Below are 12,672 nucleotides of genomic sequence, written 5' to 3' on the forward strand. Positions count from 1 at the left end.
AAGATAGACAATACAAGAGAAGAAATATGGTCGTTTAGTGGTCAAGGCTGAAGGTTACATGTTTTATTATATCGCCTGTGTCTGGCCAAGCTCACGAACCCTCGTGAAAGCTGAAGTGTTAAGGGTGATAATAACAAATTATACCTGGTAAGTGTAGTTGCTATGTCACACCGTATATCCGGAATAATAGAGAAACCTTGACATTCCCATTTCCTATACAAGCCTTAAGCTTAAAGACATGACAGAAAGGTAATTTCTCGTCATAGTTATCCGTGACTTTTATCTGTTCCTCCCTTGTCGTACCCGTCAATAGGCTTTCTCCTTAAGTCTTCGGAAGAAGAGACCAGATGTTCCAAGCAAGCTGATTTAAAGTTTGGTTTTGGGGATGTGGAGAAAGGTACGCTGCTCATAATTTAAGCCCGAAATTCGATCTAAAACCCCCTTGAAATTTTATACCCTTTCGTAAATATAAAATCAAACAAAATGGAACAGAACCGTAAATCTTGGCTTACGCCCAATCACCGTGAACAAGAGGATAAGAGATTCGTGTAACAGAGACACAAAAGCTGCTAGCACTCGAAACACTAATTGTAAAATGATGCAGTTTATCTAAAACTGAACTCTCGGTACACTAAAATAAGGGATGGCTCCTACTTCAGCTCTGAAAAAATATTGAAAATATATTAACTCGCGTTGACGACGTCGAACTACAATGAAAACAGTAACACAATCTAAAAATACGGGGAAAACGGCTCATCACTTGCTTGGCAGGTAAAATTAAAAAAAGTATGCGAACTGTTCTGAGAATTGAGAGGGGAGAAACTCGCGCCCGACTTTGGAAAAAGAGTTTGAACTAGTCCAAATTGTAGCTACTTTAGTTTAACACCAGATACAGCTTGGAAAAACGCCAGAAATGTTAGCAAATCTTTAGCATTTTTCCATTCTCTCACGTCCTCTCCGTTGGAAAACTTCGATTCAATACATTAAAATCAAGAACTATGATTCGTGACTGCAAAAAAAAAAAACAAACAAAAAATGTTCTACATGACCACGTAAATGCCTCTTGAATATCTTCGGAACTGAAAAATTGAATTGAATTTCACCTTACAAAGAAGTGATATAGGGGGAACGTTTGACTGCAAGCAAGAAAAAAGCGAGTTGCAATTTACAGAAATATTTACAAGCTACCTCAAACTAAACTAATTCACCCTATGTCATTTACTGAAGCAATTTCCGCCTGTTTCTCCATAAAAAGCAATTGATCGACTATGAAGCAATCTCTAGGTTTATCAACAATCTTAGCCAGCCCGTCCAGTATGGAGTCTTCACTTCTGAGTTCGTCTTCAAAGCGCGCTTGTTTGAGGTAGGAATACACTCGACGAAACGCCTCGGCTCCAAGCAGCCTCTCACATTCACTAAGTTCAAGTTAAAGCCAAATTTCATGTCATTTAATCTTCTACCAAAGTAAAAATGTAAACAAAAAGGGAACGGTGGCGTGGCAAAGTGAACTTGAATGAGGATCAATGTTGTCTCTCAAGACCAACAACGTTCAAAGAAACCGGCTTCATTTTTCACAGACTAGACGTCAGCAATTTTGAAAGACGAAGGATGGCGCAGGTTTTGTTTTCGTTCACATATAACGACACAGCTTTACGCTCACATGTCTCATGTTAATGGTCAAGAGATGCTAATCTCTAGTGCTGGTAAAATAAATACAGGAGAGAGAAGCGTTTGGGGGTTTAATTATGACCCACCACTAGTTGTAAAAGGGAATTACTCTTCTAACGGCACACAATCAATCGATCACAAGGGGAAAAGTTTTTCAAAAACGTTTACGAAAATTTTTTTTTTCCACCTTGAACGTTATTATTTGACAATGAAAAACTGCGATAAAATATTATAAAGCATGACACGACGTTTCGACGTTTCCAGAACGTCATTATCAAGTAAACTAAAATAATAAAATCAAGTATATATATAATGAAGCGGTGAATAAATTACAAAACGTTAAAAGTTAAACAAAGAGTTTAGCCCTAATGGAATCGCTCTGGGTGTTTAAATTGGGCCTTATTGTTCTTATGTACAACATTTCATAAACAAGACAATCCCATTTCGTGCCGCATTTTTTAAGCATTCTAAACTGGCTCTCATTGAGTAAGTCAATGTTCCCATGGGCGTCTCTCAGGTGGCGACCAGTGGCAGAGTATCGATGATCAGCAATGCGTTGAAACAGATGACGCGTCGTATATCCGACGTAATTTGAATCACACAAATCACATTTAAAACAGTAAACAACACTATGCTGATTTAAGATGCGTGGCTTGATTTCTTTAAGCTTTAGGTCCTGCTCAAGTTTCTTACTGGTGTAGACTGGTTGTACATCAACGCCAATTTTTGAACTGAGATCGCGCATTTGTCTTTTGGCAATGTTCACTGAGATTTGATCTTTGAAAGGAATACTGACTCTTAAAGTTTCAACAGATTTTGTCTTAGTATCTGGTGTAGAGGAATAATCCCATTTGTCGATAATAAAGTTCACCAAAGAACTAGGGTAACCAAGGCGATGAAACATAGATTTTAGATGCCTACACTCATCGACGAATGCTTGATGATGAGAGACGCCCATGGGAACATTGACTTACTCAATGAGAGCCAGTTTAGAATGCTTAAAAAATGCGGCACGAAATGGGATTGTCTTGTTTATGAAATGTTGTACATAAGAACAATAAGGCCCAATTTAAACACCCAGAGCGATTCCATTAGGGAAAAACTCTTTGTTTAACTTTTAACGTTTTGTAATTTATTCACCGCTTCATTATATATATACTTGATTTTATTATTTTAGTTTACTTGATAATGACGTTCTGGAAACGTCGAAACGTCGTGTCATGTTTTATAATATTTTATCGCAGTTTTTCATTGTCAAATGTTTTACCAAATCTTTACTTATTCGAACGTTATTATTGTGAGTGTTTAGGGTGAGTAACGAAGGTGGCCATGTGGAAGCAGTTAAAAGGATACGCCTTGAGAGCCTGGATCCTTTTATATCTCCAAGTGTCTGTGAAACCTTCACTTGGTAAGTCCCCTTCATTCAGTGTTTGGTCATGTGACTCAGTCTGCTCTAACGCATCGTTCATCTGACCAATCAGCGCAGTCAAATCATCTTCATCGTCAATTTCATCTTCGCTATCATCGTTCTCAAACTCGTCCTCAAACTGCGAATAGAACGTCTCTGCTAGCTCGGCATCATCGGGAATTTCGGACACGTCCGTCAAACTCAAGGATGCTTTTGCTGTGATATATAGAACAAAGTGACAACATTAGCCACTTAATCAAGTGGTAAACTAAAGGCCGAAAAAAAAAAAAAAAAAAACACATCCATCAGTCATGGTACCCCTCTAGTAGTATACTGCAGAGCAGGCGTAATTTTGGTGGACAAGAGCACAGCATTATCTTAGTGAAAATTATAGCTGCCATTGATTTTTACAACAGCGGAAGGCTGGGGAGAGAAAGATATTCGTGCCAACGGGAATGGGCGACGATCAAAAAGGAGAGTGAAGGTTATTCTGTATTTCTCTATCATTAGGCATCACCAAGAGCCCATTACCCGGAGCTGGCTCAAAGGGTCAGTATGGGAGATGGAAGCTCCAGGTAATGGGTTCCTGGGTGTCACTTGTATACCTGTTCTTACCTTCCACACAATGCTTTTCGTCTCTATTTTCACGTGACATAACCGGCACTCCTGTCTGGGGTGAGGTGGGGGGAGTGAAGTCCAGTGAGTCGGTAGCTGTTATGGTAAAGGCTGCGTCATTAAATACGTCTGGATGCTCCTCGACCCAGGGTAGAGACACTCGGCTCTGACGAGAAAAACATAGTCAAGTGTTAGTACAGTAACTACGATTATATTATTTCCCATGCGATTAATAAACGCATTGCCTTGAACATCCAAAACAAACACTGTATTTAATTTTCTTTTCTTCTTCAACAGTTTCTTTTAAAGGGTTCACTACATTTTGTTTCCCTTTCACCGCCTTCAGAAACTTTAAGTGATAAATTTGGTGATTTTTCAGAGACAGCTCTTCCACGAGAGTTTTACAACCATACCCTAAAGTTGTGTGCAACGGAGGCTGTTCATTTGATTGATTTTGACACAGTTATGGAAATTGGCTGTCAAGAAAACAAAGAGATGGCATGTACTGATCGTAACAAAAATCTCGCTGAGGTCAGTCGGAGTCATACCAACTGAATCGACAAACAAAGAGTGGTCAAAGTTACCTGATTTTTCTTGTGCGATGAATACCGTTGTTGATTTTCAGCCACCTGAGCGGCGGTAAATCTCCTATAAATGCAATTTAACAACATTTTTGATCAGAGATTAAAACAAGCGATAAATTTTCAGATCTGCCTTCGATTAAAGGTTTGAATTTACAAGAAGGAATCATATCGTTCTTTTCGAAAGCTCGTGAAAATTTTTTGACATCTCTCTTTGACAATTTTGTGCAAGCCTTTTTCATGGGTGACCATTACTCAAATCAAATAAGCTGAATTACTACATCGCTCGCAGCGCAAAAAAACAAGAAAAGAACTCGGCCAATATTTAGTTCTTATTAACCGAGCGAGAGGTCTGTATGGGAGAATCTTGACCTCGGTCGCTGGTGCAGACCTCACGCGACCTAGCTCGGTTAATAAGATGCTTATTACATGGCTGTGTCTTATATGCCAATTTTTTGTATTCTTTGTACCTTTTTTTCTAGACCGGTCTAGATACCGGTCTAGATGCCGGTCTAGATGGGAAAATCTAGACCGCTTTCAATATTGATTTCAGCCAATCAAATTCGTGAATTCGTTAGTTCCCAGTCCTTGTGAGACACAGCCATATAATAACCAGCCATCTTGACCTCACGCTTGGTTAATAACCCATATATATAACACTATACCATTTGACGAGAGTCGCGTCTATTAGCAGGTTTTTATCTCGGTCCAAACAAAAAACAGAAATCCAGCGTACTTTAAATTGTATTACTGTGTCGATCTTAACATTGTCCATGAAGTTATGAAGACAAATTATATTTTGTTTTAATCTAGAATGTCTTGGTTAGAGACATCAACCTTCTTGCGTGTGTGAACGAAGTACAAATATGGATGCACGCTCGACTACGACCGTTCGTGGAGACCAACTGAGCAGGCAAACACGAATTAGTACTTCCGGACATAATACCACATACTTTAGTCTTTCAGCTTCCTCGTCAGCTTTTTGTTGTTTCCTGAGTTTCATTTTGTCCCTGAAAATAAAAAAAATAACAATACAACGAACGAATTGAACCAAGCTCTGAAATAAAAAGAGTTGATACCACCACAAGCAACCGTTTCTGGTAAAATTGATATCATTGTATGTTAAACGCAGTTCAAGTTTCATGCCATGTTCTTCCACTCTTTCAATTCTACAACTATCGACTTGCAGAAGTTCATCTATAGATAAATCAAAACGCCAGCAATATGGCATTACAACATGTGCAAGTCACGTGCCAGTTAATCTACACAATTTTTTCATTGGTTTTCATTAAGTAACTGACTTAATAATAAAAAAATAATGATAATAATAACGACTTCTTTAGTAATACTTCCACAAGGTGGCTCTTCACCTACTGATGACCTAGCTACAGTACATTATTACAAAGAAAAATCAAACCAAAAAAATATATATATCTATTACAATAAGATATGTACGGTTGAAACAAAAACAAACAAACAAAAAAAACAGCATGGTTAAAAACAATAATGACTTACATTGGTGTGAGCGGTCTTCCTGCAGGTTCTTCATACAGACCTCTACCTTGCTGTTCATTTGCTCTTGTTGAATTGTCCAGGTTAAATGATCTGTATGCAAGAAAGTCCAAGCACCCCTTAAGGGAAAGTTGTGTAACTTGTGTTGTGGTAAAGTTCAAAATGTATTCTGGATGCATACTAATTAGCCTTTGTAAAAACTCTTGAAGTTGATTGGTCACCTAAAATTGAGAAATTGTCTTCCTTGTCTAGGGATTCTGGGGAATACTCTGCCAGAAAATGTTGACCAAATAAAACTTAATGTACTCACTTACTACAAGAGAAAGAGAAGGTATAGAATTTCAGTTTTAGGACAGAAATTACTTTTTATGCACAGAATTTGTAATAATCACACATTCAAATGTACAAAATATGCAAGTTATAAAGTGTTTCAAGCCTTTCTGTAAATGTCCTATAATTAAACATGCTGCAAGTTTTCATACCTTACAAAACCAAAGAAAAACAAAAAAAAAAAGCACAGCAAAAATAAGAAAATGTGGCCATAAAATTTATAGAACTTACTAATGTACTTGTGATGTGGTACTTACCGTATGGAATGTCCAAGTTTGTCATTCATTTGGTGCTTTAATTTCTACAAAGAAATACAAAAGACTGTCATTTTAATTGTCTTTGTTCTGAGAGCCTACTTTGATACATTTAAGGAACCATTTGCACAACTAATAATGATCGTAAACTTTACCCACAGCTATTGTTGATGTTCTCATCCCATGTCACTGTAATATTAAATATATGTACTGCACACTCTGTTTGAAAACCAAAAGTTAGAGTAACAGACTTCTACTTTGTAAGTTCATGTCAAAAAAAAAAAAAAAAAAAAAAAAAAAGCCTGGTTGGAAAATTAATTTGAAATAAATACTAATGCCTTAAGCCCATAAATTTCTCCTTCATTCTTAACGTGTTCAATTTGCAGTTATAACATAACCAAAGTAAAGTGCGCGTTCTGATTGGTCAATTTAGCGTCTTCCATTTGCCCATGGGTGTACGCTGCTGACGTGAGCAAATGCAAAGACTATTTTTCCACGCGCGCTTGTTTTTTCTGGTCGTGTAAGATTTGTTAAATAAAAGGGAACTCTTTAGCTACAATATATCACTGTTATGTTATAAAACAAATGGTAAACACCACAGTGTACACTATTGAGTTATGGATGTACTTGGGAGGTTTGCTAAGCACTCAAGAAGCAAGAGTCGCTCTTGGCTATCGCCTCTTATGCTTCTTTCATGCTTAGCAACCTCCCGTGTGCATCCATAACTCAATAGTGCACGCTGTGGTGTCTACCATTTGTTAATTATATCACAGTCACAACCTCTCCTCCTAAGCAACAATGTATGTTGCAACACTGTAATACACTTACTGATAAATGCTGTGCAATGTATTCATTTCTGAGAACTTCACTTGCACTTGGTCGATTAGCAGGGTTCTTGTCTAACATACTATCACAAGAGAGGAAATTCATGACATGATTTCTAGATTTGGTATCAAAAAATTTTTGAAATCAGGATGGGAACTGTTGCATTCTATCAGCTGGCTGGACACAATTTGACCAGCGACACAAACTTATGTTCTGTTGTTACAATGCTTGACTGAGGTTAGAGGAATGTTCTTGTACAGCCATCACAGTAATACCATGGAATGAAAGTGTTAAATATGCAGACAGCATGGTTCAATTGATTTTCATGTGACAATGTCAGCATTTATAAAGACACAGCAAATATCAGCTAAAACAAGCAAATAAAATGTTATTGTGACTCCATAGCTATACCTCTCATATACAGTCTGTATTTCCTTACTGTAAAGTCCAGATAATTTAGGTGGGTTCCCTTCAACAATTTTGTACATCACCCCCATCAGACTCTAGAAAACAAGACAGTCAAATTGCACACATAGCAAATTTGGCACAAAAAAAATTATTTTTGCAGCTTGGTAACAACCAAGTTAGAGGTGAAACCTTTCAACAAATGCATGAGCTGGTTGGAGTTATCTATTAGAATGATTGAACTTTTATCAATCTGCTTTTGCCACATCACCCCAACCTAGTATCAGATGCCAAAGGCCAGTCAGGCTTTTTGAAACACAGAGAAAGGTACCTCAGTGGAGGTATATACCTACATGTAGTTTGTGGTGTGTACCATGTAATACTGTCCAAGATATCATATTTTACGGTTATGGCAGATAGCTCGTCTCTTGTGATGTCACGTTAAAGGAAGTCTGAATGAGTTGTCAAATTGTAAACTGCTTACCTCACCCTGGAAAGCATGCTGCAGGTTACATAGCTCATACAACACCACACCCATAGACCTGGGAATGAGATATTTCACCTTTTTATCAGTTCTGAACTCACTGAATTTGGGTGATTTTGTATTAAGAGGAGGCTTTTGGGCAGATTTAAAAAGGTTCAAATAATGCAATTACAAAATAGAATAAACCAAACTACAAGACAGTTTAAAATGTTAATCATGGTTTTCTGTTTAAAATAGAAATGCATTGGGCAGCAAAATATATTGTTGCCCTGTTTTCTACATGTTGTTGTTCAGATTATTCTGTTTAAGCAAATGTTATTGAGCATGCAATTAATGAAGAGGTTGCATGTTTATGAGTCAGGAAACATACAAAAGAATACAAATGTATTTTGACCAGTTCTACTACATGTAGATTCAAACAGCACTTTAGAGTCTTTATGGTTTTGTTGGAGACCAAGAGTGTTTAAATTTAGTGATAAAGATTTATCCACTTTGATTCCCATGTAGAGTCTGTAAGTCTGATGTTTCAAGTATTTGTTTCTTGGGATGACTTGACTTTTTTCAGGGCAACATGGCAGTGTGGCCGAGTGGTCAGCATGTTGGACTCGCAATCCGCCACTCCTGGGTTCGAGTCCTGCCTTGACCACTACCTGGATTTGTTTCACAGTAGCACCGAGTTCAAATCCTCAGCTATGCTTGTAAATAGCCAACTGGTTTGCCTGCGGCCAGTTGGGATTCTTTATGTTATGTTCAATTTGAATAATTTGTTTCGAACAGTTCTTTGCGAGGACCACAATGAAATTACTGGCTCTACCAGTAATTGTGTAATCCAATAAAGTCACTATTTTTATTTATTTATTTAATTTTAGGGGAACATGACTCAGGTTTTGGATGACATGACTTTGGGCCAGATGACTCTCACCTGACTTGATTGCCTACCATGGACGAATGAATGAGCAGAAGGGCTTATGACATATAACAACTTTTCAGTTGAACTCTCCAATCATTTAGATGTTGTCTTGGTGACTCACGTCAACAGTACATGTTTGATCAAACAGGTATTACTCCCTGATATTCTTCACCTCCCATAGCATGCATACTGTTGAAGTCAAAAGTCATACCATATGTCTGATTTGTATTTGTATCCTTCATGTTTAAGAACCTCAGGACTCATATAGTATGGTGTTCCAGTGAACGTTGTAGCCATATCTGATGTACCCATTAAAATTCTTGAAATACCAAAGTCACCTGATGAAATGGCAGAATGATAATTAAAATTTAATAAATAACAAAGCTTACAACTATTAACAAAAAAAATAATTTTGATATTTTGTAATGTGTGGGTATGCACAATAATAAAATACTGGAAAATTAAAGTAAAAATTTAAAAATCACAGATACAGAATTTGTTTCTAAATAGACAAATCTTTGACTTTTTGTCATTCAAGAAAAAAAATAAAATTAGATCGTAATTCACTCACGAAATGTATGTTAAAGGTTTTGCATATTGATTTCAAATTACCATACAGTAGTTTGAAAACTTGAATTTTTCTTTATTTAAGAACCATTCCATTCAGACAATGTAAAAATTTTTGATCTCATATTCGTTATTAAACGCAAAATATGCTTGAATAAATGAATAACAATTAGAATAATCTGAAAGTAGGCTGCCATAAGTCTACAACATGAGCATCAAAGACAGAAGGAGTGATTCAACAATCCGTATGCACTCTGCCACTGGCTGGGCTCTTGTGTGTGGCATCTTGTGTTGTCAGTAAAAAAATATTCTTGACACAAACTCTAATTACACCTACCTAATTTTATAAAGTTTTTCTTAAGGAAAATGTTCCTGAAAATGAAAAAGATCTCAGTACTATGAAATGCTAGTATCTATAAAATCTGTCACTTCTTTGTGAGCAGTATGACATTACAACAATAATAGTAAACAAAAAAAATGTATTTTAAAAAATTATAGATCATGGACTGCTCAATACAATGCAATATAGTGGGAAGTTTGGGTTTTAGAGATGACATGGTTAAAATAAAAAGAGGCAATACATAATATACATTATAAAATAATGAAAGTGCGTATCAAACATACAAAGATGCAATATGTTGTACCTTGTCTTTAAATCTCTGTGTAGAATTTTCCTGCATGAAGCAAAATGTCAATTAGATTCATAGCACAGAAATGTAAAATGTTATCAGAAAAAATAAAGCATAAAAGAGTGTAGTATGTTTTCAAAAATTTCTCCAGCAGTTTGACGTTAAATGGGGAGGGATTAACTTCATACCAACTTACTTTTCATGCATAAACTTGACAGCTAGAACCAGTTGAATAAACCATGCCAAAATTAATGACTCATCAAATGTCTTCCCAGCTTTCTTCCAAGCCTTAATTTTATCATCAAGATCACCTCCCTAGGTAGAAAAAAATGCACAGTTTTAGATTGTGTATATAATCCCCAAATATGCATGGTGAACAGTAGTTTCAAAGAGAAGGCTGGAGGGACTTATTAACTTTTAGTAAGTAGAAATTTCAAGGAATTATCAGTTTTCACATGAAGACATTTTACATAGACACATGAGTTTCTGTGAAACAATTCCTGTACCATAACAAAACAAAACAAAAACAAAAAAATCTGCTGGCCATAGTCAATAATCTGAGTCACCAGTTACGAGGACCAAGAGGCTTACCTTTCTAGACCATGCCAGCAGACACATTTTTCCTTAACTAAGGTAAAGAGATGTAAACCTGAAGTTTGGTTTCATTACTCAAACTGGAATTTTGGTTTATAATTACAATGGTAACAACGAATTGACAGAAAATGATTTACATCCAATTTGATGAGACATGAGACAATTTTTAGGGGATGAGATAACATTCAAAATTCATGCAACAATTTTAAAAGCACAAATTATCAGAATGCCTTTCCATTTCATCTATCTTTAATACTTTCTATATTTATCTAATAGTTTGCTGCTACATGTACATGATAAATGTCAGTTGCTGTGTGCTTTTCAATGTGCAAATATTGAGTTATGAATTAAATTGAGAGGCTGGGAGAGAACAAAAGAACAAAGATGATCCAGCAGTCACTATATCATGATAATTATGCTAAGTAACATCACATGTGTATCACCAAATTAAAAACATACTTTAAATCAAGACAGATATATTTTACATAAACATTCAAACTCACCTCACAATATTCTGTAACAATGCAGAAGAACTCTCCATCAATGAAACTATCCAAGAACTTGACAATGTTAGGATGATTTAGCTAAAAAAAGGTGAACATTTTAATCTGCCACTTGTTGTTACCAAGACACTGGGAATTGAGAGCACTCTCCCAAATTGCTATGCTACAATACTTGTAGGGAATATCACAAGTTACATCAAATTTTTCTTTTACTATTTCTATGTCCACAATTCATCTAGCCTGCTTGCAGGCCATAGTTGGTGTGTGCATGCAAGATTCAATGGGGCAAATAATTATATTTGGTTGCCATAATGGATGGGTGAAAGATCTGGAAGGAGTGACAAAGCAAAAGGGAGGGAGGAGGAGGAGAAAAACCAGAACCCCCCCGCCCTTGCCTCTCACTTTATCACTTGTCCGAGATCTTCCAACCGTCCAATATAGTGACCAAATATATTTGCCACGCTGAATCTCCCACATACCAAATTCCCCCTGTGAGCAGATTACAATTCATCATTTCTAGGCAACCTCCAAAAGTCTCAATTATTTCAGTTAAAGTAAAAAAATATTGGATGTTCATTTGACAAATTTAAGTTTTTTAGTTCAGGGTATATGTTGCTTGTTGTACATTATGCTCTCTTGCATATCTGTCGATTAATATGAGCTAAAAATTTAAACCTACATTGGACAACAATCTAGCTTCTCTCATGGCATCTACTGTTTCATCTGGCTGTAGCTCCCCCACAAATATCTCCTTCAAAACCTTCCTAAATGAATTAAGAAGATAAATTGTGTGTCAATGATAAAAAATTCTTTACAGATCTGCTGCTGAAGAAATTTGTTGAATAATTAATTTCTGATTCCTGTTTCAAGGTTCTTTTAGTGAACTCTACAGTTACATTACATAAACTCAGGGTTTTTTCATGGCATGGACAAATAAGCTTAATTGCTACTTGATTCTCCATTTGTTGAGTGATCTTGTTCCATACTAATAGCAGAGTTGAATCAGGGAGAATTTTCTTACAACAGCCCCTTGTTCCATTAAAGCAAGAAGAGAAGATTCATATGGTAATTTTTAGTTAGAAACAATCTTACACTGACAGACACGTTCTCGTTCTATCCACTACCAAGGTTAATTTGATACCTGTGGCTTTCCTCTAGACTCCGGTGTGTAAACACAAATACAATCAAAATACACCTCACTTTGTTCCCATAAAAGTTTGATGTGCATAAAAGCTTAAGCTTTTATCGTTTTAGACTTGTAAGTAGTAAGTAGCGATATGATTTCAGCTGGGTATATCTATTTAATCTCTAATTCATTAGTTTGACAATGAGAAACTGCGATAAAATATTATAAAGCATGACACGACGTTTCGACGTTTCCAGAACG

At 36.3% G+C, this 12,672-nt stretch overlaps 1 protein-coding gene across 1 annotated transcript in view; it reads right to left on the minus strand.

Moving 5' to 3' along the window:
- Nucleotides 1-48: 48 nt before the first annotated feature.
- The window catches only part of LOC111342690 (serine/threonine-protein kinase Nek11), a 16,126-nt gene continuing 3,502 nt past the window's right edge, over nucleotides 49-12,672 (minus strand). Inside the window, exons 2-17 of the mRNA XM_088752176.1 lie at nucleotides 11,965-12,049; nucleotides 11,286-11,366; nucleotides 10,385-10,503; nucleotides 10,204-10,233; nucleotides 9,897-9,931; nucleotides 9,204-9,330; nucleotides 8,083-8,140; nucleotides 7,605-7,696; nucleotides 7,197-7,275; nucleotides 6,372-6,415; nucleotides 5,788-5,877; nucleotides 5,226-5,282; nucleotides 4,276-4,339; nucleotides 3,692-3,857; nucleotides 3,022-3,292; nucleotides 49-1,415 (exon numbers count right to left, since the gene is read on the minus strand). Coding sequence (XP_088608302.1) covers nucleotides 1,205-1,415; nucleotides 3,022-3,292; nucleotides 3,692-3,857; nucleotides 4,276-4,339; nucleotides 5,226-5,282; nucleotides 5,788-5,877; nucleotides 6,372-6,415; nucleotides 7,197-7,275; nucleotides 7,605-7,696; nucleotides 8,083-8,140; nucleotides 9,204-9,330; nucleotides 9,897-9,931; nucleotides 10,204-10,233; nucleotides 10,385-10,503; nucleotides 11,286-11,366; nucleotides 11,965-12,049 — 1,609 coding nt within the window. The 3' untranslated portion in view covers nucleotides 49-1,204. The remainder of the gene's footprint in view (nucleotides 1,416-3,021; nucleotides 3,293-3,691; nucleotides 3,858-4,275; nucleotides 4,340-5,225; nucleotides 5,283-5,787; nucleotides 5,878-6,371; nucleotides 6,416-7,196; nucleotides 7,276-7,604; nucleotides 7,697-8,082; nucleotides 8,141-9,203; nucleotides 9,331-9,896; nucleotides 9,932-10,203; nucleotides 10,234-10,384; nucleotides 10,504-11,285; nucleotides 11,367-11,964; nucleotides 12,050-12,672) is intronic.

Source organism: Stylophora pistillata, chromosome 3 (assembly GCF_964205215.1).
Source record: "Stylophora pistillata chromosome 3, jaStyPist1.2, whole genome shotgun sequence".
In the NCBI taxonomy this organism is placed as follows: domain Eukaryota; kingdom Metazoa; phylum Cnidaria; class Anthozoa; order Scleractinia; family Pocilloporidae; genus Stylophora; species Stylophora pistillata.